This window comes from Populus euphratica, unplaced genomic scaffold (genome assembly GCF_000495115.2).
Source record: "Populus euphratica unplaced genomic scaffold, PopEup_1.0 scaffold13.1, whole genome shotgun sequence".
Classification (NCBI taxonomy): domain Eukaryota; kingdom Viridiplantae; phylum Streptophyta; class Magnoliopsida; order Malpighiales; family Salicaceae; genus Populus; species Populus euphratica.
Window position 1 is genome coordinate 559,553 of NW_011499872.1, and position 24,471 is coordinate 584,023.

A 24,471-nucleotide genomic window follows, 5' to 3' on the forward strand; every position below is an offset into this window, starting at 1 on the left:
TCAACAGTTTATGGAAATTTAAATGCATTGAAATCGGTTCGATTTAGTAAGGTAAAAAAATTAAAAACATATATCTTAAACATTGTATTTAAACTAAAAATTATTACTTAATATTATTTAATAACACTATATAATTACATTAGAAAATGTAGTAAATATGTAAATAAAACAAATGATGAGAAAAATAAATTTATTTTGAAATAATAAAATATTTTTGAGGACTTATTAAAATAACTTATATGGTCTTAGCAATGATTAAATAAAAAAAAATGATTTTTAATAAAAAATTATTTATTAATCCGGTATTAAATATAACTCTAAATTTAATTTTTGGATTGGACTAAAATTTTATAAAAAATCTTTTAATACATTGTTTTATTTTGAATTAAAATTTTAAGGTAATTGAAGTTTTGAAAGGCCATTTAAAAATATTAACAATAGTACAAAAAATAACATGTAAGCTTATTAATAATGTTTTTGTAAATAAAATGAAAAAATTTAAAATTCAGCTTTTTCTTTCCCTTTAAACCCCTGGTCAGTGCTGAAAAAAAAATAAAAAAATAAAATAAAAGCTCCTCACTAAAACTCTAGAGAGAAACAAAGATTTAAGGTCAGACAAATAAAAGAGGTAGTATTATTTAACTTAAAAATTAATGAAAGAATCAAGTATATAGAAAAAAAAGTAAAAAGAAAAAACTCATGATTTAAGAAAAAAAAACAAAAACATTTCACCGATTAATATTTAAAATTTATAACATTATTGAATAAAATGTTATAAACTTGATTATATAAGTATAAATAAAGATTCAAAAAATTTATATAAAATTCTTAAATTTTGATTCAATGTTTTTAAGTATTAAATTAATTAATTTTAGAATTAAAATGGAAATGAGAAATAAAAGTTAAGAACAAACTATGTAAAAAATTGTTGGTGAAAACCTCGGTTATAAATAAAAAAATAGTATCATAAAATTGTAGTAAATATGTAAATAAAACAAATGATGAGAAAAATAAATCTAGTTTAATAAGAAAATATTTTTAAGGACTTATTAAAATAACTCATATGATTTTATCAATGATTGAATATAAAATTATCTATTAATCAGTTTTATGTTATTAAATATAATTTTAAATTCAACATTTAGATTGGACTAAAATTTTATGAAAAGTCTCCTAATATATATTTTTATTTTAAATTAAAATTTTAAGATAATTCAAGTTTTAAAAGGTTATTTGAGAATATTAACATTAGTACAAAAAATAACATGTAATCATTAATGGTGTTTTTATAAATAAATTGGAAAAATTGAAAATTTAGTTTTTTCTTTCCCTTTAAACCCTTGACCAGTGCTGAAAAAAATAGAAAAACAAAATTAAGAGCTCCTTGCTAAAAACTCCAGAGAGAAACAAGGATTTAAGGCCATACAAATAAAAGAGTTAGTATTAACCGTATTTAACTTAAAAATTAAAGAAAGAATTAAGTAAGGAAAAAGAAAGTAAAAAGAGAAAACTCATTACTTTAAAAAGAAAAGAAAAAAAAACTTTTGACGGATTAATTTTTAAAATTTATATCATTATTGGGTAAGATGTTATAAACTTGATTATATAAGTCTAAATAAAGATTCAAAAATTTTATATAAAATTCTTAAATCTTGATTCAATGTTTTTAAGTATTAAATTAAGAAAAAGTGAAATTGTTATATAAAATTCTTAAATTTTAAATCAATGTTTTTAAGTATTAGATTAAGAAAAAGTGAAATTGCGATATTATTGAGATGAAATATGATGTAAGTGACATGAAATAAAGCATAATAATTGAAAAGGAAAATTGAGTGATAATTCTTAAAAGTTCAAGAGCAAGAAATGGCCATCCTAAACAAATGACAGCTGCACGCCACGCACTTAGCTTCTGCCATGTTCAGCACCGTCCATAAAAAAGGTTAATGGTCACCGTTGGATGTGACCATAAGAAACAAACACTTTAGGACTAGAAATAAAAGGTCCCCCCTTTATGACATCTCCTTCCTTACTATTGGTAAACATGTAATAATGGTGGGGTCATGCACAATGCTACTTTACAAGTTTAATTTCCTTTTTCTCAAAATTACTGTAAAAAAGCATCTATTTTGTACGCAGGAAAACCTTGCAAACCCATGAAAAGTAAATAGAATATGTATGTTATAATTTTGTTTCTCAATATGAATTTTTTTAAAATAAAAATAGTCAGGATAAGATATATTTTCAATAAATTCTGGTGCAGGGTCAACAAAATTGGTGTTGGGTCAGCAAAAAAAATAATCTGTAACCTATTTTTATTTAGTATATTCTGAACTATTTTTTTTAGTGAGCAACATCATTTTTTTTGGTAGATCAACATCGAGTTCTGTTAAAAAAAACTAGAAAAAAGTACATGTAAAAACCACTTGATTTGCTTGCTTAAAGAGTAAAGAATAATTAAATTGTTTTTTTATAATAAATTAGATTTTTTTGAAAAAATAAATGAATGAAATTAAATAATGCAATAGCAAAAAATTTAAAGGAAGAAAATAAACCAATTAGCCTATTTACATAACAACAGTGTTGTGTCCGAAACCATAATTTAAAAACATGTTCCTGCACCATACTTAGCATTGAAGTGATCTTCCTTTGGTGCTTGCTTGGCCTCGAAGTCTTTCAGGCGCTTCCATTAAATCCCCATGCACTGAAGCCTCCTGATCGAATCTTTTCCTCTCTATATATTAATACCTTCGCTTTCAAGTCGTCAACAAAAACAAAACCAACTTGTCAGTGATCATCAAAGTAGCTAACAATGGCAGCCTCCAAAATGAGCTTGAAGCTTCTTATTGATTCAAAACACAGCAGAGTCGTCTTTGCTGAAGCAGGGAAAGACTTCGTAGATTTCCTCCTTAGCCTGCTTGCTTTGCCTCTGGGTACCGTCATTCGGCTCCTCACAAACTCAACCATGATTGGCTGCATAGCAAATCTTTACAATAGCCTTGAAAAGCTGGATGAATCGTACATGCAGCCTAACCAGAACAAGGATTCCATTTTGAACCCACCTATAACAACCCAGGTCACCAATCCAAATTTCTTGCTTCCTGACACTAAACAGCCTGAAGACCGGAAGTTATACTATTGCTCAAACCATCCAGGGTACGTGTCAGATATTCACAACTCTGTTTGTAGTCATTGCAGCTCACACTATGGTACTAGTTATATGAATCAAGAAGTAAAGTTCGTGCGTACGAATGTCTCCGCCTCCACAGATACACCAGCTAGTGATCAGGCCGGAGGTTACGTGAAGGGCCTGGTCACTTACATGGTGACCGGTGATTTGTCAGTGTCTCCAATGTCAATGGTGTCCGTTGTTGGTCTGCTAAACAAGATCGAAATCAAGGATTTTAGTGTGCTTGAGGAGAGGGTTGTTGACTTTGGGATCGATGAGGTACAGTGTTTTTTTAATTTTATTCTGTCGTGGATTGTTCAATTTTAACACGGTAGTTTTTGTTGTTGTATAACGATAGTTTATACCACGTCTATGCTGCTTTATTTGTGCCTTGTTCTTTTATACATTTCAGGGTCTTGAATTGTTGAAAGCTTCTTTTTTGTCAAAGGATGCTCTCACTGCTGTTTTCCTTCCAAAGCTGCATTAAGGACTGGGATGGTGCGCTAGTATCAAATTAGACAAAAAGGAGTTGATGTGCGATCTTCAGTTTTTAAATTTACTATGTTTTCTTTTTTTTTACACTGCTAATTGTTTTGATCTTTATGTTTTTCCACAAATTTAGTGATTTTTATGTGTTGCATAATTAACGAATGCCTTGTATCAAAAGCAATTGACGATTCCAAAATTTGTCGCAAAAGCAGATTCAAGACATCTTTATGAGATGCTAGAACACGAAAAAAAAACATCGCACGGGATTGAGGACAAATCTTTTCTATCGTTCGGTCTTAGCACCAGAAATCAAAGAGTAGATGCTGGTTCTCGAGGTAGAAAATGCCCCATTTATGCTTAATTCGATATTGTTTTGTTCTGCCGTTTGTCCCTTCTTTGTCTTCTTGCCAGAGAAGAGCTTGACTGTCACATCGACCTATAGTTTCAATGACCAAAAGAATCAGAACAATCATCACTGTGCAATTAATGACAAGCATGAAGCTAACCTCCCTTCAATCATATTTCATCTTCCCCTTGCATTAGGCTCCTCACAAAAGTATCATGCTGTATATATAGACAGCTCCACAAGCTAGTGGTACGTAATATATTTGTCAAGAGGAGTATGGATCACCGAAGCATCAAAGAATTCGTGGATATCCTTCTTACTTGCTTTGCCTCCTGAGAAATTCTACCTCGAATGGCTGCATTGGAAATATGAATGGGAGCATTGAAAACTTTTTCCATGTAAAGTAGAACTTGCTGAAAATGTCAATTTCAAAGGTGCTTTTAAATTGCTTCGTAATCTGCTAATTTTAATGAATTTTGCTGTAGAATGCGGAAAACTTCAAGGATGAAAATAAGTGGAAGAACTTGATAACTTTTTCTACGAAATAAATGGAAGTAAAAACTATACTCTTCGTGGAAAACAGATGCCCACAATTTCCAAACCCAAGCTTAGTGGCTTAGACTTTATTATCATTTCATATTTCCAAATTTAGTCAGTATCATAATTTTATTTTACCAGTATCGTTCATCGCAGTTAGTCAAATACTATAGAACTTAATTAACTAATAGCTGTTCGTGGGGAATCGAACAACGGCTTGCATGGATGAACTAAAATGTCTATCATGGGAAATCCAGAACTTTCTTGCATGGATTCGACCTTCTCATAAACTATTTCTCATCCCCGTGCAGTGAAAGCCTCCTGATAGAATCATTTCCTCTATATATACATTACTGATAACATTGCATTCTGGTGGTCAATAAATTTAAAGCCAATTTGGTAGCCATGGCACCCTCCAAAATGAGCTTGAAGCTTCTTATTGATGCAAGCAAAGCAAAACGTTGTCGTGAAAAGATGTTGTATTATCTTAGACTAATAAGCAAGGATGTTTAGTTTATCATAACAGCAACACACAAAACATAAAAGAACGTTCAAGGTAAGTTTCATTGAGCTCTCATCCACTATAAAACAATTAAATGGCAAGCGTGAAGCAAACCTTCCCTTCGACCGTATTTCATCTTCCCCTTGAATTAGTCTCAATCTGGCAAGCAGCATGCGTATACACACCCAGCTCTAAAATGAGCCAGAAGTTTCTTATTGATTCAAAACACAACAAAGCAGTCTTTGCTGAGGCAGGGAAAGACTTCGTAGATCTCCTCCTTAACCTGCTTGCTTTGCCTTTGGGTACTGTCATTCAGCTCCTCACAAAATCAACCATGATTGGCTGCGTAGGATGGGAGCCTTGAAAAGCTGGATGAATCTTACCTGCAGCCTAACCAAAACAAGAATTTCATTTTAAAACCAATTATAAGAACCCAGGTCACCAGTCCAGATTTCTCGCTTCCTGAAACTAAAAAGCCTGAAAACTGGAAGTTATACTATTGCACAAGCCATCCACGGTACGTCTCAGATATTCAAAACTCTGTTTGTAGTCATTGCAGATCACAAGGCTATGCTACTCGTTATCTGAGTCAAGAAGTGAACTTTGTTGGGACGAATGGTTCCGCCTCCACAGATACACCAACTAGTGATCAGGCCGGAGGTTACGTGAAGGGCCTGGTCACTTACATGGTGACAGGTGATTTGTCAGTGTCTCCAATGTCAATGGAGTCCGTTGCTGGTCTGCTAAACAAGATCGAAATCAAGGATTTTAGTGTGCGTGAGAAGAAGGTTGTTAGATTTTGGATCAATGAGGTAATGACTTTTCAACCCTGCATTTTATTGTTCGTTTTAAACTAGTAGCATTAATTATTGTTTAACAATAGTTTATACTATGCGGCTTTCCTTGGTCCTAGTTCTTTTATGTATTTCAGGCTATTGTATTGTTGAAGGCTTCTCTTTCGTCAGGTGAGGCTCTGACTGCTGTTTTCTGGATAAAGCAGAAGGTTAGATATTGTGATCCACCCAAATAGAGAACAAGGCTTGTCCAGGTCAGATAGTTAAGTTCTTACTGATGTAAAACAGCAGCAGGACTTCCGGAATTATGCAGCACAAAAAAAAAGAGTTGATGTGACTAGCGGGATCTCTCTTGCAATTCACATCTTCTCTCTGTTAGTGATTGTGTTAGGTTCTCATCCTTTCCATTCTTGATAAGAAGAGTTTGTTTGGTTCTGTTTCTTTACAGCCCTGGTTGTCGACTACAGCATGACAATTCTATCTTTCAGTGTTTAATATTGTGCCTTGAAATCAATTTTTCCACAAATAGTAATCACAAAAATGAGGGTGATAAAAGATAATAAAAACTTAATCCAACTCTATTCATGTGGAAATTATGGTTTCACTAACTTGCGCGCTAGCTGTAGCCTTCCAGATGGGCTTATGCCAGGACTATAGATTAGCCGAAAAGGCATGTGGGAGTCAAGCCCAATACTGCAGATTTTGGTTTCTAGCCACAAAAACTGGAAAAAAGATATCCTTGATCCTTGAGTAGCTTCGGTTGATAAGAATTGGCAAATTGTTCGAAGAATAGGTGCTGATGGAAGATGGCACAGTATGTCCTTTTACAAGGCCTAACAAATTGGATACTGTTTATTTTAATATTGATGAGGTTAGGAACAGACTCACCTGCCTGTTATTACGAGATTCTGTTCATACTCATTTACAGATTACTTGACCTTTGGCATTGGAGATGTTTTAGTTCCCATGCAAGACATTTATTAGTTTTTATATATATATATATAAAGGAGATGATTGAACTCGAGGTGTTTTGAGGAAATGAAAAATAGTAATAACAATTTTGCTATAGTTCATTGGCAAGACCATTATTAGTTGAGAGATCGAGCTTCGCAATATATGAATAAATTACATATCAAGCGTGGTCAATCAGCAATGATCTGTAGTCCTGCTTCAGATAGAGCTAAAGATCAGCACATTACCAATGAATTCCTATTTTGCTACTTGGATTCTTCTGCTAGACTTGCAACAATCTGCTGATTAAAGGATTAAACTTTTTCCAAGTAATATAGAACGTGACGAAAATGTCAATTTGAAAAATGCTTTTAAATTGCTTCGTAATCTACTGCCGCTGCCCATCCAGGGCCTGTCCGGACTATACAGAAAATGCAAAGCTGTTCATGAAAGCTGCCACTTTCTATATAAGATTGCTGATATATGGCTCAGAGTTTTGGTGTAGTTATTGGATGTTCACACGGATGTTTTCTCATTCCCTGACAAGAGAAGTATTTATTAAATTAAAATTTATGCTTGGAATAACATTTTTTAATTGAGTTTAAGATAGAGATTTGTTAAAGTAAACTTAATTTAAAAAATCAAGAAAGACAATTATTAGTTATTACCCCCCAAATATCCAGCTGCTAATCATCAGCCGTCAACCGTTTTTACATTGTCGGCAACAACCACCTTTATAATTGAAGGTTGAATTTTTTTATTTTGAATTTGTATATAAATAACTAGCTGAATTGATATTATAATGTGTGAAGAGATTTGAGAGAAAAAAAAAAAAAGAGAAAAAAAAGATATGTATTGTAAACTTTTGTTTATGTTGTAAGCTTGTTGTCCTTAAAATAAAATAGTGTGTTTTATCCCTTTTGAGTGTTTCAAAGCCATCATAAGTGGTTTTTTTAATCAATAGTTTTCTCATTCTTGTTATTTTTTTTTAAGAAAAATTATTTTATATACACATATGCAAAGAGAGTTTGGCTCTTGTATTTTTTTTTCTTGGTTTTGATTTTCTTCTCTCTGTAAAAAAAAAATGATGGTATTTGGTGTTAGTCAGCTAAACAAGTTTGATGTCAAAGAATTTTGATGTGCCTGAGAAGAAAGTTGTTGAACTTGGATCAATGAGGTACAACTTGTTTTGAACTTTGTCTTTTATTGTTCGTTGCTTTTTTTTGTCCTTTGTTCTTTTATAAATTTCAGGCTCTTGAATTGTTGAAAGCTTCTCTTCTGTTGAAGGATGCTCTTACTGCTGTTTTCCTTCCAAAGCTGAATCAAGGAAAGAGATGGCGAGCCAGTATAATCAAATTAGAGAAAAAGGAGTTGATGCGTGTTCTTCAATTTCTAAATTTACCACGTCTGTGAGGATGTAATTAGAAAATAAGTTGGAGAACTTTAATTTTGTTTTTGGACTGCAATGATGATCATTGGCCTTCCTTTTGAATCTGCCTGACCTTTTCTTTTGTTTTTCTCTTGTTGCAGGGGTAAAAAAAAACCAAAAAATTAATTAAATTGAGAAAATTAAAAAAAATAATTAAAAAAAACTGAACGGAAAGAAAAAACTAATTAAACCGATTAAAATTTTAAAAAACCTGGTCGGTTTGGTTTCAGTTTTATAACTAAAAAACCAAAAAACCGAACCGAACCCAAACCAAAAAACCGAGTCAAACCGAGCTAAAACCAAGCCAAACTGGTTTGAACCGGTTTTCCCCTAAAAAACCGAACCGAAATCGGTCGGTTTGATCTTGTTTTGATTTGATTTCATGTTTTTTTTTCAATTTTTTTTCACTTTGGTTATTTCTTTTAATAAAAATTAAACCGAATCAAAAATTAACACCCCTACTTTATTGCTTCATTATGCTTTTCTTCTTTCATTTATCTTTCACTGTTGTTTTATTTTGAATTTTATGAGATGAGAATGCCATGGAATGAATAGTATCCTTTTTCTTTTCTCATAAACTTATGTTAGGACCGTAAATTTCTGCCCGAGTTCCACAAAAAGAATAACAAAGCTTAAGATGTTTTGTGGAGCTCCGTTTTTCAAATGGTATTTTATATTAAAAAACAATTGTTTTAAATTTTTATGTATATATATATATTGCTCGTTTTTATTTATTGATATAAGAAAATAATTTATATAACATAAAAAATATATATTATCTTAACATATTTCTAAAAATTATTATTATTATTATATTATACTAAAAAACAAAAACCCCGTAATTGCCTCACCTCTCTCTCTATCACTCGAGGTACAGCTCTCGCAACTGCCACAAAAGCAGCTTCCTCTCTTTTGCTCTCCACTCTATTTTTTGTGCTCATTGTACTGCTGAATGCTGATGGGCGCTCTCAAGTAGGCTCTTTTTATAGCCAAAAAGGGCTGCTAAAAAAAAATGCATTCCAGCTCCCTTGGTCCAGTCGTTGTGCCACCATCCTGGATAAATTGGGAAATCAGTACACATACGATGTTTTGAATAAATAAGTAGTAAAATATAATAAAGTTTTTAATAGTTTAAAATATAGATATAAATAAATGAGGGGTAGTATAATAATTCAACAAAACTTGATAAATATAAATAAAAAATAAAAAAAAACAAAAGAAATGATCTAAAATTTGAGAGAGAATCAGCAAGAGAGAGAGAAGGAAGAACGAAAAAGAAAAAAAAAATTAAAAGGAAAATAGAAAAGAGTTGGAAGAAATAAGTTTAAAGGTAAGATTTTGTATAAATATGTATTAATTAAGTTTTAATTTTTGTTTTGATAAATGTTAGGGTTCTGAAAATTTCAGTTTTGGATTAATTGATGAATTAAGTTGAATGTTATGGGTTGATTGTTGTAGGTAATGAATTGTTAACTTGAATTTGAGAAATTATAGATAAAAATGATGATTTTAAGTTATGGTTTTGTTTGAATGGTGAATTTGTGTTAGAAATCAGGGGATAACAGTAGGTAATCTATGAAAATTCTAGGTTTGAGGTTGAAGATAACAAAAATTCAATTTGGTCCCTCAATTTTCGAAAATTACAGTTTAGTCCCCAAACTTTGAAAAATTTGTAGATTGGTACCTGGAGCCTATTACGAGATTCTGAACAGAATAAAAGATAAATTATGGGCAGAATTCCTGTATAGTTAGAAAATTTTAACACTTTCAATTTGGTCCTTCAATTTGACAAAAATTACCATTTAACCCTAAAAATTTGATAAAAATTCTAGAATGGTCCCTGGAGTATAATGAGATGATCTAGACAGAAATGAGGATTGATTATGGTCAGAATTTCAGTATACTCATGAATTTATGATAATTTTAGTTTAGTCTTTCAAATGGATAAAGTTACAATTTGACCCTTAAAAATATGATAAATTACAGATTAGTCCCTATCTGGAATGTTAGCTTTTGCAAATGAGTTTGATGAATAATTGAGGGTTAGTTAGTAAAGTATTACCGATTTTATTATTTGTTTTATTATGGATTAGATTTTGAGAAAATCGTTAATTTTTGGATTTTTTGGAATATAACTAGTTAATTCAAAAACATATAGGGTTATAGAATAAATCTTAAATAAATGTATAAAATAGGTTATATATTCTTTTGAGTTATTCTTGAATATGTCTCCTTTGTATTCAGATAATCCTGATATTCTACTAACAAGATGTCAGTAGGATTTTCTTCGGTGTCTGCTTTTGATTTTTGTTTTATTTCGAGTCAGGTAAGTGGATAATTGTCCATATGCATGAGCAATATTATAAATATTTGATTTGTTAATATGAATTGGATCATGTTTCTTGATAATATATATGGTGATTATTATCCTTGTTATGATAAGCATGATTATTTGTTGAATCCGAATTCTTGATATGAACCAGTATGTATTTTAGGTTGACTTCTGAATTGATAGCTCCTCATTTGATTGATATCATGAGTTGGGCCTTGAGATATTAATATGTCTGTTTAAGTATGATTGTGACCCTGTAGTATGTCAGTCAGAATACTCATGCTAGCAGTGTAATGTTAGTCTTTGTGCACATCGTATCTGAACCCTAGTTGGTCGGGGGAGTCACCAACCTGTGTGGACTGATCATCCCACAGTACGGAGCCTCATGCTCATTGCATTTTGATTTTCTAATGAATTTTACCATATGATATTCTTATTATGGCCTATTTGAGAAACCTTTTTATAAAAACCTAAATCCATTCTTGTATATATATTTCTCATTGTTGTATTATCTCTTGTGTATATATTAAATGTTATCTACTCACTGAGTTGTTGAACTCAGCCTCTTATTATTTATCATTTTCAGGCTTATAGTTTGATAGCAGATCATTTTTGTTGGACCTTCAGAACCTATTTTTTTTTTTGTAATTCGTACATTTTCTTTTATGCCTAATTAGTGCTTCAAAACTATTCTGTTTTTTTTGTTGTAATTCGTACATTTTCTTTTATATCTAATTAGTGCTCAAAAACTATGAAATTATATTAACTCTTGTATTAAGACAATTCAATTATATTATGAAGTTGATTTTGTTATTAATGCTGCGTTGCACTCTGATTGAGTTAGGGTAAATTTATATGTAAATTTGGGTTCACATAGGTATGAAATCTTGGAGGGAAACCTTGCCTATATATCGGTCATGGATCCGGGATTCGGGTCGTGACAACACATAAATAAAATAAATTATGAAATAATACAAAAATTTAACAAGTTTGATAAAATAATATATTTTTAAATCTCATATTTTTTTGAAATGTCATATTTTTTTTGACGAGTGGTTTCCAACCATTACATTTAATTAGTATCATGACTAGAATTGCCATATAATTTTAATTAATGTTGTGGTTTCCGGCCACAATATCTATTAATTTTATTTTAGAGACTTTATTTTTTTCATAGTAATTTTTCAATGATTAAAAAAGAGTTTAAATAATTAATTTTGCACTGTGTATGTTTTTATATTAAATTATACACTTCCTTTTCTACCCTGAGAGTACACAAACAAAAAATAACTTTCGCTGCTGAAATCAAGAAATTAGTGGGAAGAACAATTAAGCAATTATTTGTCATTTCATAATATAATTATATATCTCTCATGAAGAATAAATTAATATCACGGTTTGAAACCGTGATATTCAAGAATATACTATTTTACCTCAATTTTTTAATTTCATCATTTATTTTAATTTTATATGTTAACTTTCCATTTTATGCCACAATCCTAGCCATAATTTCAGCAAACTTTGGGTGCAGAAAGGTGTTGCCAGCATGATGCTGACTCCATTTGTTGTCTTCAAAATTCAAAAATTATTTAAAAAAGTAACACAATTTAAAAAGTTGTAAATTATAAGTGATACACCACTCTTTTTAAATTGTTAAATATCCAATACAATTTACAATAAAAATTTTTAAGTATATCAAAATTTTAATAATAACACCACTACTTTCATCAAAAAAAGCTTAACAAAATAAATTTATTTAATCAAATAAAATTAATAAAAATAAATTAAATGGATCACACGAAGTATACAAAAAATAGATGAGCTTGCTTATTTTTGGATGGTTAGTATCTTTTTTGAAAGATTAGCGATTTTTTTTTTATTTTGTTAAAATTGTATGGTTGGAAACTTTTTTAATAATATCAGTAGAGTTATCTTTATGGTATTTTTTTCATTCTTATCTTATCCTTGTAATTTGTGAAGATTTTATTTTTTATATTTTGTTATTTTCATGATTGTTTTTTAACTGTGTTAGAGTATTTTTGACCATGTAGTGGGCTTCGTCTCACCATACCTTACAACTTAGCATCGAAGTCTTCTTTTGGTGCATGCTTAGCCTAGAAACCTTCCAGGTGCTTCCATAAAATCCTCTAGCACTTAAGCCTCCTGATAGAGTCTTTTCCTCGCTACATATTGAAACCTTTGCTTTCAAGTCGCCAACAAAAACAAAACCAGTGATCATCAAAGTAGCTAACAATGTCATCCTCCAAAATGAGCTTGAAGCTTCTTATTGATTCAAAACACAACAAAGTCGTCTTTGCTGAAGCAGGGAAAGACTTTGTGGATTTCCTACTTAGCCTGCTTGCTTTGCCTGTGGGTTCCGTCATTCGGCTCCTCACAAAATCAACCATGACTGGCTGCATAGCAAATCTTTACGAGAGCCTTGAAAAGCTGGATGAATCGTACCTGCAGCCTAACCAGAACAAGGATTCCATTTTGAAACCAACTATAACAACCCAGGTCACCAATCCAAATTTCTTGCTTCCTGACACTAAAAAGCCTGAAGACCGGAAGTTATACTATTGCTCAAGCCATCCAGGGTACGTGTCAGATATTCACAACTCTGTTTGTAGTCATTGCAGGTCACAAGACTATGGTACTCGTTATATGAATCAAGAAGTAAAGTTCGTGCGTACGAATGTCTCCGCCTCCACAGATACACCAGCTAGTGATCAGGCCGGAGGTTACGTGAAGGGCCTGGTCATTTACATGGTGACAGATGATTTGTCAGTGTCTCCAGTGTCGATGGTGTCCGTTGTTGGTCTGCTAAAGAAGATCGAAATCAAGGATTTTATTTTGCTTGAGGAGAAGGTTGTTGAGTTTGGGATCGATGAGGTACAATGTTTTTTTTTAAATGTTATTCAGTCTTGGACTGTTCAATTTTAACACGGTAGTTTTTGTTGTAATCTAACGATAGTTTATACTATGTCCATGCTGCCTTTTCTGTCCCTTGTTCTTTTATACATTTCAGGGTCTTGAATTGTTGAAAGCTTCTTTTTTGTCAAAGGATGCTCTCACTGCTGCTTTCCTTCCAAAGCTGCATTAAGGACTTGGATGGTGCGCTAGTATCAAATGAGAAAAAAAGGAGTTGATGTGCGATCTTCAGTTTTTAAATTTACTACGTTTGCCCTTTTTTTTACACTGCTTTTTTCTTGGTCCTTGTTCTTCTACGTATTTCAGGCTATTGTATTGTTGAAGGCTTCTCTTTTGTCAAATGATGCTCTGACTGCTGTTTTCTGGATAAGGCAGAAGGTTAGATATTGTGATCCACCAAAATAGAGAACAAGGCTTGTCCAAAGTCAGACAGTTCTTTCTGATGTAAAACAGCAGCAGGACTTCCAGAATTATGCAGCACGAAAAAGGAAGAAGAAGTTGATGTGACCAGCGGGATCTGTCTAGCAATTCCCATCTTGTTGGGGTGGATGTTTTCTGTATTTTAGTGATTGTGTTAAGTTCTCATCCCTTCCATTTTTGACAAGTAGAGTTTGTTTAGTTCTGTTTCTTTACAGCCCTGGTTATCGACTACAGCATGACAATTCCATCTTTCAGTGTTTTATATTGTGCCTTGCAATCAATTTTTCCACAAATAACAATCACAAAAATGAGGGTGATAAAAGAGAATAAACACTTAATTTAACTCTAATCATGCGGAAATCATTGTTTCACTAACTTGCTAGCTGTAGCCTTCCAGTGGGCCTTATGTCAAGACTTTAGATTAGCCGAAAAGGCAAGTGGAAGTCAAGCCCAATACTGCAGATTTTGGTTTCTAGCCACGAAAACTGGAAAAAGATATCCTTGATTCTTGAGTAGCTTCGGTTGAAGTATAGGTGCGGATGGAAGATGGCACAGTATGTCCTTTTACACGGCCTAACAAGTTGGGCACTGTTTATTTTAATATTGATGAGGTTAGGAACAGACTCACCTGCCTGTTATTACAAGATTCTGTGCATACTCATTTACAGAGTACTTGACCTTTGGCATTGGAGATGTTTTAGTGCACATGCAAGACATTTATTAGTTTTTTATATATATATATATAGAGAGAGAGAGGAGAAGATTGAACTCGAGATGTTTTGAGGAAATGGAAAATAGTAATAAGAATTGAGCTTCGCAATATATGAATAAATTACATATCAAGCATGGTCAATCAGCAATGATCTGTAGTCCTGCTACAGATAGAACTAAAGATCAGCACATTGCCACTGAATTTCCTTTTTTGCTATTTGGATTCTTGTGCTGGACTTGCAACAATCTGCTGATTAAAGGATTTCCATGTAATATAGAACGTGATGAACTCTGGTGTTGGTCATTACATGGTGACAGGTGATTTGTCCGTCTCTCCAATGTCAATGGTGTCTGGTGTTGGTCTGCTAAACAAGTTCGATGTCAAGGATTTTGGTGTGCTTGAGGAGAAGGTTGTTGAACTTGGGATCAACGAGGTACTGCTTGTTTTGAACTCTGTCTTGTATTGTTCATGCTAGTTCTTTTTGTTTTCTAACGATAGTTTATACTACGTCTATGCTGCTTTCTTTGTCCCTTGTTCTTTTATAAATTTGAGGGTCTTGAATTGTTGAAAGCTTCTCTTTTGTCGAAGGATGCTCTCACTGCTGTTTTCCTTTCAAAGCCGAATCAAGGAAAGAGATGGCGAGCCAGAATAATCAAATTAGAGAAAAAGGAGTTGATGCGTGTTCTTCAATTTCTAAATTTACTATGTCTGTGAGGAAGTAAATAGAAAATAAGTTGGAGAACTTTAATTTTGTTGTTGGACTGCAATGATGATCATTCATCTTCCTTTTGAATATGCCTGACCATTTCATCTGTTTTTCTTTGTTGCTTTATTATGCTTGTCTTCTTTCATTTATCTTCCACTGTTGCATTATTTTGAGTTTTTTGAAATGAGAATACGATGGAATGATGGGCCTTATGTCAAGACTTTAGATTAGCCGAAAAGGCAAGTGGAAGTCAAGCCCAATACTGCAGATTTTGGTTTCTAGCCACGAAAACTGGAAAAAGATATCCTTGATTCTTGAGTAGCTTCGGTTGGAGAGAATTGGCAAATTGTTGGAAGTATAGGTGCGGATGGAAGATGGCACAGTATGTCCTTTTACACGGCCTAACAAGTTGGGCACTGTTTATTTTAATATTGATGAGGTTAGGAACAGACTCACCTGCCTGTTATTACAAGATTCTGTGCATACTCATTTACAGAGTACTTGACCTTTGGCATTGGAGATGTTTTAGTGCACATGCAAGACATTTATTAGTTTTTTATATATATATATATAGAGAGAGAGAGGAGAAGATTGAACTCGAGATGTTTTGAGGAAATGGAAAATAGTAATAAGAATTGAGCTTCGCAATATATGAATAAATTACATATCAAGCATGGTCAATCAGCAATGATCTGTAGTCCTGCTACAGATAGAACTAAAGAATGCGCACAAACGCGCCGTACGCGCGTCACGCGTCTTCCTCACCAATTCCTGAAAATCGACACTGCTTTGCTATTTGGATTCTTGTGCTGGACTTGCAACAATCTGCTGATTAAAGGATTTCCATGTAATATAGAACGTGATGAACTCTGGTGTTGGTCATTACATGGTGACAGGTGATTTGTCCGTCTCTCCAATGTCAATGGTGTCTGGTGTTGGTCTGCTAAACAAGTTCGATGTCAAGGATTTTGGTGTGCTTGAGGAGAAGGTTGTTGAACTTGGGATCAACGAGGTACTGCTTGTTTTGAACTCTGTCTTGTATTGTTCATGCTAGTTCTTTTTGTTTTCTAACGATAGTTTATACTACGTCTATGCTGCTTTCTTTGTCCCTTGTTCTTTTATAAATTTGAGGGTCTTGAATTGTTGAAAGCTTCTCTTTTGTCGAAGGATGCTCTCACTGCTGTTTTCCTTTCAAAGCCGAATCAAGGAAAGAGATGGCGAGCCAGAATAATCAAATTAGAGAAAAAGGAGTTGATGCGTGTTCTTCAATTTCTAAATTTACTATGTCTGTGAGGAAGTAAATAGAAAATAAGTTGGAGAACTTTAATTTTGTTGTTGGACTGCAATGATGATCATTCATCTTCCTTTTGAATATGCCTGACCATTTCATCTGTTTTTCTTTGTTGCTTTATTATGCTTGTCTTCTTTCATTTATCTTCCACTGTTGCATTATTTTGAGTTTTTTGAAATGAGAATACGATGGAATGATAGTTTCCCCTCCTCGTCTACATTTCTTTGTGTTGTACGAAGTCAAAAAATTTAGTATAAATCAGAAATTGTTATCTTAACTTGTTTGCTTTGCCTCAAGCACAAATTCCACCTTGGAAATCTGCACGAGAGCCCAACGAAACTTACTCACAGACATCTAAATAAATATTCGATTCTAAAGCCTCACTTGCAAACCAAGTGTCCAAAATGCGTTTCTTGCTGCCTTGCACCAGTGCAAAGACTCCACACCCGAAGCTTTACAATCCTTCTGGTCCATGCAAATGCCTATCTAGACAGACAGTCTTAACGCCATTTGTAATGTTTGCAGATGTTCAATGAATCGAGAAGTGAGGTTTATTGGTGCAAACAAAACCACCACGGCCTCCAAGCAAGTTAATTCAGATAACCAGAGTACTGGTGGTTTTGTGTAGAGTGAATTAACTCTGTTGCATTTCCTCGTCTTTATTGTTCTGCAAAGGGAGTGGAGAGTTGTTCACTTTGCATAATAGTAGAAAGCGTCTCAACAGTTTATGGAAATTTAAATGCATTGAAATCGGTTCGATTTAGTAAGGTAAAAAAATTAAAAACATATATCTTAAACATTGTATTTAAACTAAAAATTATTACTTAATATTATTTAATAACACTATATAATTACATTAGAAGAAAATCGCATGATGACATAGCATTTATATAATTTAATTATAATTATAATTTTATTTTTAATAATATTTTACCTGATGTTATTGCAAACTTAAGAAGCCATAAAAACTATAATCTTTGTAAGATGAATTTTGTTTGTAATAGAATTGTATATAAAATATTATTTATTTCATGATATAATATTAGTAATTAAATTTACAGTGTTTCAATTAAAAACTATCAATATTAACATATTTTTAATTATTTTCTAATTTTAAATTTAAAAGTATTCTTAACTAAACACATTAAATTATTTTATATTCGACCTTAATTTTAATTATAGTTTTAATAATATATATATATATATTACCAAATAAATCTTTATTAAAAATATTTTTGATAAAATAATTTTTTTCAAATCATAACTATAAAAATTATAACAATACCAAATTCATTAATGCATTAACCAGTTCTAGGTTTAATAATAATAAAAAAGTACTTTGATAAAGGGAATAACATAGTGTTTAAAAACATTATAATAGTTATTTTTTAAATTATTTTTTATATAAAAATATATTAAAAAATATTTTTATTTTTTAAAAAATATTTATTATTAAAATAATATAAAATATATAAAATAAATTTTAAAACTTTATTCCGAACAGACTATTGAGTTAAAAAAAAAATATTTGAAACCAGATGGATTAGTTATTGAATTTAAAATCAAGCCCATTTATAAAAAAATCGTAATTTAAGCCCATTAATAAACTTATGTTAGCACCGTCGATTTTTGCTCGAGTTCCATGAAAAGAATAACAAAGCTTAAGATGTTTTTAGGAGCTGGTATTTTATATTAAAAAAGCGATATTATTGAGATGAAATATGATGTAAGTGACATGAAATAAAGCATAATAATTGAAAAGGAAAATTGAGTGATAATTCTTAAAAGTTCAAGAGCAAGAAATGGCCATCCTAAACAAATGACAGCTGCACGCCACGCACTTAGCTTCTGCCATGTTCAGCACCGTCCATAAAAAAGGTTAATGGTCACCGTTGGATGTGACCATAAGAAACAAACACTTTAGGACTAGAAATAAAAGGTCCCCCCTTTATGACATCTCCTTCCTTACTATTGGTAAACATGTAATAATGGTGGGGTCATGCACAATGCTACTTTACAAGTTTAATTTCCCTTTTCTCAAAATTACTGTAAAAAAACATCTATTTTGTACGCAGGAAAACCTTGCAAACCCATGAAAAGTAAATAGAATATGTATGTTATAATTTTGTTTCTCAATATGAATTTTTTTAAAATAAAAATAGTCAGGATAAGATATATTTTCAATAAATTCTGGTGCAGGGTCAACAAAATTGGTGTTGGGTCAGCAAAAAAAATAATCTGTAACCTATTTTTATTTAGTATATTCTGAACTATTTTTTTTAGTGAGCAACATCATTTTTTTTGGTAGATCAACATCGAGTTCTGTTAAAAAAAACTAGAAAAAAGTACATGTAAAAACCACTTGATTTGCTTGCTTAAAGAGTAAAGAATAATTAATTTTTTTTATAATAAATTAATTTTTTGAAAAAATAAATGAATGAAATTAAATAATGCAATAGCAAAAAATTTAAAGGAAGAAAATAAACCAATTAGCCTATTTACATAACAACAGTGTTGTGTCCGAAACCATAATTTAAAAACATGTTCCTGCACCATACTTAGCATTGAAGTCTTCCTTTGGTGCTTGCTTGGCCTCGAAGTCTTTCAGGCGCTTCCATTAAATCCCCATGCACTGAAGCCTCCTGATCGAATCTTTTCCTCTCTATATATTAATACCTTCGCTTTCAAGTCGTCAACAAAAACAAAACCAACTTGTCAGTGATCATCAAAGTAGCTAACAATGGCAGCCTCCAAAATGAGCTTGAAGCTTCTTATTGATTCAAAACACAACAAAGTCGTCTTTGCTGAAGCAGGGAAAGACTTTGTAGATTTCCTCCTTAGCCTGCTTGCTCTGCCTGTGGGTACCGTCATTCGGCTCCTCACAAAATCAACCATGACTGGCTGCATAGCAAATCTTTACGAGAGCCTTGAAAAGCTGGATGAATCGTACCTGCAGCCTAACCAAAACAAGGATTCCATTTTGAAACCAACTATAACAACCCAGGTCACCAATCCAAATTTCTTGCTTCCTGACACTAAAAAGCCGGAAGACCGGAAGTTTTACTATTGCTCAAGCCATCCAGGGTACGTGTCAGGTATTCACAACTCTGTTTGTAGTCATTGCAGGTCACAAGGCTACGGTAATCTCCGTCATCTCAGTGAAGAAGTGGAGTTTGCTGCCGCGAATGATTCCACTTCCACAGATAGGCCAACTAGTGAGCGGGGAGGTTACGTGAAGGGCCTGGTCACTTACATGGTGACAGGTGATTTGTCCGTCTTTCCAATGTCAATGGTGTCTGGTGTTGGTCTGCTAAACAAGTTCGATATCAAGGATTTTGGTGTGCTTGAGGAGAAAGTTGTTGAACTTGGGATCAATGAGGTACTGCTTGTTTTGAACTCTGTCTTGTATTGTTCGTTGTAGTTTTTTGTTGTTGTCTAACGATAGTTTATACTACGTCTATGCTCCTTTCTGTGTCCCCTGTTCTTTTATAACTTTCAGGGTCTTGAATTGTTGAAAGCTTCTCTTTTGTCGAAGGATGCTCTCACTGCTGTTTTCCTTCCAAAGCTGAATTAAGGAGAGAGTTGGCGAGCCAGTATCGAATTAGAGAAAAAGGAGTTGATGCGTGTTCTTCAATTTCTAAATTTACTATGTCTGTGAGGATGTAATTAGAAAATAAGTTGGAGAAATTTGATTTTGTTTTTGGACTGCAATGATGATCATTCGTCTTCCTTTTGAATATGCTTGACGTTTTCTTTTGTTTTTTCTTTGTTGCTTTTGTCTTCTTTCATTTATCTTTCACTGTTGCTTTATTTTGAGTTTTGTGAAATGAGAATACGATGGAATGATAGTTTCCCCTCCTCGTCTACATTTCTTTGTGTTGTACGAAGTCAAAAATTTTATTATAAATCAGAAATGTTTATCTTAACTTGTTTGCTTTGCCTCAAGCACAAATTCCTCCTTGGAAATCTGCACGAGAGCCCAACGAAACTTACTCACAGACATCTAAATAAATATTCGATTCTAAAGCCTCACTTGCAAACCAAGTGTCCAAAATGCGTTTCTTGCTGCCTTGCACCAGTGCAAAGACTCCACACCCGAAGCTTTACAGTCCTCTGGTCCATGCAAATGCCTATCTACGACAGACAGTCTTAACGCCATTTGTAATGTTTGCAGATGTTCAATGAATCGAGAAGTGAGGTTTATTGGTGCAAACAAAACCACCACGGCCTCCAAGCAAGTTAACTCCGATAACCAGAGTACTGGTGGTTTTGTGTAGAGTGAATTAACTCTGTTGCATTTCCTCGTCTTTATTGTTCTGCAAAGGGAGTGGAGAGTTGTTCACTTTGCATAATAGTAGAAAGCGTCTCAACAGTTTATGGAAATTTAAATGCATTGAAATCGGTTCGATTTAGTAAGGTAAAAAAATTAAAAACATATATCTTAAACATTGTATTTAAACTAAAAATTATTACTTAATATTATTTAATAACACTATATAATTACATTAGAAAAAAATCACATAATGACATAACATTTATATAATTTAATTATAATTATAATTTTATTTCTGATAATATTTTACTTGATGTTATTGTAAACTTAAAAAGCCATAAAAACTATAATCTTTGTGAGATGAATTTTGTTTGTAATAGAATTGTATGTAAAATATTATTTATTTCATGATATAATATTAGTAGTTAAATTTACAGTGTTTCAATTAAAAACTATCAATATTAACATATTTTTAATTATTTTCTAATTTTAAATTTAAAAGTATTCTTAACTAAACACATTAAATTATTTTGTATTCGACCTTAATTTTAATCATAGTTTTAATAAGATATATATTTTACCAAACCAATCTTAATTAAAAATATTTTTCAAATCACAACTATAAAAATTATAACAATACCAAACTCAATGGGAATAACATAGTGTTTAAAAACATTATAATAATTATTTTTTAAATTATTTTTTATATAAAAATATATTAAAAAATATTTTTATTTTTTAAAAAATATTTATTATTAAAATAATATAAAATATATAAAATAAATTTTAAAACTTTATTCCGAACAGACTATTGAGTTAAAAAAAAAATATTTGAAACCAGATGGATTAGTTATTGAATTTAAAATCAAGCCCATTTATAAAAAAATCGTAATTTAAGCCCATTAATAAAATAATATAAAAAGTTAAACAAAAAAAATTTCAAAATTTATTCCAAACAGCGTGTTCATTTAAAAAAAAAAATGAAACCAGATGGATTAGTTATGGGGTTTAAAATCAAGCCCATTTAAAAAAATCTTAATTTAAGCCCATTAACAACACTTCTCATCAGTGCCCAGCCCAACCCATAACTAAGTAGGTTAACTTAGTAATTATGGAAAATTATATAAGGCACCATCTCTCCATCTCTCCCCGCTTGCGAAAAACCCTAGTTCACAGCTGCAGCAATTAAGGTCTGTCATCTCATCTCTGTTGTCTCTCCACCATCACTTTTATTTGGTGTTCTCTATGGAACCCTACGTGCCGGTTTTTATCAAATCCAAAACTCTGCTTTTTATCCTGAAATGAACTCAAGTTGTTATAAGGGTATTTTCTTTTATAATGTTTCAGTTTATGGGGTTACTTTTTTTGATACTGAAGTTTTGGTTTTGGGTTTTTATTATCAGGTTTAGTGGTGTCTGTGAAGTGGTTGCTGCAATGTCTCCGGCTAAAGGTACGTTTGTTTCTTACTCTCTTTTTGCTAACTGTTTTAATTTATATTCACACGTGTTAATCTGTGTGATAGTAGTGGCCTCTGTCTTTGTTGTGATTTTACGTTGTTCTTGGTTTATATTCGCTAATTAATTTTGATGGTTTTCTAGTTGTTCCCTTTTTGTTTTGAAACCATGTTGCTTGTTTGTTCGTTGTGAATTTATGGTTTGATGAAGGAATTGAGCTATGAGGTGCTGATTTTGTAATCTGTAAATGGAAAGTTTTTGGTTATTTTACATCTCTTCTAGTTGAGGAATGTATTGATTGAGAAACTTATTGTCTATGCCATTTCAGCTGATGCATCCAGAAAGCCTGGTCCAAAGGCACAAGCCCAGAAGGCTGCCAGGGCTGTGAAATCAGGGCCAACATTCAAGAAAACAAAGAAGATCCGGACAAAGGTTACATTTCACCGTCCCAGGACATTGAAGAAGGAGAGAAATCCCAAGTATCCACGTATCAGTGCAACACCTAGAAATAAGCTGGACCACTATCAGATTCTGAAGTATCCACTTACTACTGAGTCTGCAATGAAAAAGATTGAAGACAACAATACCCTGGTGTTCATTGTTGACATTCGTGCAGACAAGAAGAAAATTAAAGATGCAGTTAAGAAGATGTACGACATTCAGACCAAGAAAGTGAATACTTTGATCAGGTAAATCTTAGTTACTTGAAACCAAGACGTTTTGACGTTTTACATTTATGATAAGGTGACTGTTGCTGGTCTGATCCTGATGAATATTCTTGCCTCTTGTAACTGCTCAAAGAGGCAAGTTTTAGAATTGGTATCCTGTAATGTGACATGTAGTTGTACATTACATTACTCCATTCTTGTGAATTAGTAATTCTGACACCTCAACCATATAATTTGACTGGTGAATCATCTTATACAACTCCATACAGAATTCAAGTTTCATGATTGATGATCTGCCAGGATCTTAACTCTGCTCATCTCATCTCATCTCGCTTAATTTGATTTTGAAAGTGGCACTAACTATATCTATTTTAATGCAGGCCTGATGGAACTAAGAAGGCATACGTCAGGTTGACTCCTGATTATGATGCCTTAGATGTGGCAAACAAGATTGGGATCATATAAATCTGTGTTTTTGGTAGCTATTTGTTCTGATGAGCAAAGTGATACCAAGCGTACTGTTGACAGTTTTGTTAGGAGCAGTGCAGTTTGTTAGGACTCCAATGTCATGTTTGTTTTTCTTTAATGTATTTTGAGAACTATTTTTCTATTATACCTTTTGTTATGTTTGGCACCTTTGTTATGCTTGCATGAATGCCTTGTCTTTGGCCAGCTCGATTTGTTTTCAAGATTTATCGGAATATGACACCTGACACAAATCAACATTTGCTTTGTCCAAATTTTGTGGCATTGAATCTCAATGAATGTTCTTTGAACTACTGCCTTTGAGGGAACTGCAAATTTAAGTTACTATCTCGGCGGTGATCATTTTTATTCTGGGGCTTTGTTTTCCTCGAAATGAATCTAACCATTGGGTTTATTTATTCAGGGGCCTTGTTTTCTTCCTCGAAATGAATCTAACCATTGGGTTTGCAAAAAAAATTTCCAGTCCTCTCCCTCGCTCTTTTGAGATTGTCTTGGATTCCAATAGACAGAAAGCACTGCGTTTTTCATTACGGTTTTGCATCATTAGAACGAAGAGAACAGCAATGCTTGCACCTGTAACATGTTCATTACGGTTTTTGCATCATTATTATTTTTACTTCGGTTTGATTTTTATTTAAAAAATAACTAAAATAAAATTTTAAAAAACTGAAAATTTTAATTTGGAAACGGTTTGGTTTAGTTTTTGTAAAAATCTACAGCTTCCCACTTGTTCTTCCCTGCAAATCTTATAATTTCAAAAGTTCAATTACTCAACAAACAACAAATCTTATAATTTCAAAAGCTCAATTACTCAACAAACAACAAATCTTAAATATATAACTACAAACTGATAAAATATAGCTTCCCACTTGTTTTTCCCTACAAATCCTGTAATTTCAAAAGTTCAATTACTCAACAAATAACAAATCTTAAATGTATAACAACTATAAACAAATAAAATACAATAAAAAATCATTCTATTAT

At 32.3% G+C, this 24,471-nt stretch overlaps 5 protein-coding genes across 7 annotated transcripts; all 5 read left to right on the forward strand.

Annotated features, from left to right (window-relative positions):
- The first annotated feature begins 2,637 nt into the window (after positions 1-2,637).
- On the forward strand, positions 2,638-3,783 carry LOC105127493 (uncharacterized). Its single transcript, XM_011028819.1, has 2 exons — positions 2,638-3,445; positions 3,579-3,783. The coding sequence occupies exons 1-2, from the start codon at positions 2,810-2,812 to the stop codon at positions 3,651-3,653; spliced, it is 711 nt and encodes a 236-aa protein (XP_011027121.1). The 5' UTR covers positions 2,638-2,809; the 3' UTR covers positions 3,654-3,783.
- An 8,789-nt stretch (positions 3,784-12,572) lies between these two features.
- LOC105127492 (uncharacterized) lies at positions 12,573-15,518 on the forward strand. Its single transcript, XM_011028818.1, has 3 exons — positions 12,573-13,312; positions 14,917-15,042; positions 15,162-15,518. The coding sequence occupies exons 1-3, from the start codon at positions 12,800-12,802 to the stop codon at positions 15,321-15,323; spliced, it is 801 nt and encodes a 266-aa protein (XP_011027120.1). The 5' UTR covers positions 12,573-12,799; the 3' UTR covers positions 15,324-15,518.
- Positions 15,519-16,137: 619 nt separating this feature from the next.
- Positions 16,138-16,818, forward strand: LOC105127491 (uncharacterized). Of its 2 annotated transcripts, none has more exons than XM_011028817.1 (2): positions 16,138-16,327; positions 16,483-16,818. In XM_011028817.1, the coding sequence occupies exons 1-2, from the start codon at positions 16,178-16,180 to the stop codon at positions 16,606-16,608; spliced, it is 276 nt and encodes a 91-aa protein (XP_011027119.1). In that variant the 5' UTR covers positions 16,138-16,177; the 3' UTR covers positions 16,609-16,818. The 2 variants fall into 2 exon arrangements, with proteins under 2 accessions (XP_011027119.1, XP_011027118.1); XM_011028816.1 differs by having other exon boundaries at positions 16,143-16,327; positions 16,447-16,818.
- Positions 16,819-19,262: 2,444 nt separating this feature from the next.
- On the forward strand, positions 19,263-20,366 carry LOC105127490 (uncharacterized). Its single transcript, XM_011028815.1, has 2 exons — positions 19,263-19,985; positions 20,106-20,366. The coding sequence occupies exons 1-2, from the start codon at positions 19,347-19,349 to the stop codon at positions 20,178-20,180; spliced, it is 714 nt and encodes a 237-aa protein (XP_011027117.1). The 5' UTR covers positions 19,263-19,346; the 3' UTR covers positions 20,181-20,366.
- A 1,621-nt stretch (positions 20,367-21,987) lies between these two features.
- On the forward strand, positions 21,988-23,656 carry LOC105127496 (60S ribosomal protein L23a-like). Of its 2 annotated transcripts, none has more exons than XM_011028823.1 (4): positions 21,988-22,069; positions 22,283-22,329; positions 22,662-23,022; positions 23,382-23,656. In XM_011028823.1, the coding sequence occupies exons 2-4, from the start codon at positions 22,314-22,316 to the stop codon at positions 23,464-23,466; spliced, it is 462 nt and encodes a 153-aa protein (XP_011027125.1). In that variant the 5' UTR covers positions 21,988-22,069; positions 22,283-22,313; the 3' UTR covers positions 23,467-23,656. The 2 variants fall into 2 exon arrangements, with proteins under 2 accessions (XP_011027125.1, XP_011027126.1); XM_011028824.1 differs by having other exon boundaries at positions 22,066-22,142.
- Positions 23,657-24,471: the final 815 nt, after the last annotated feature.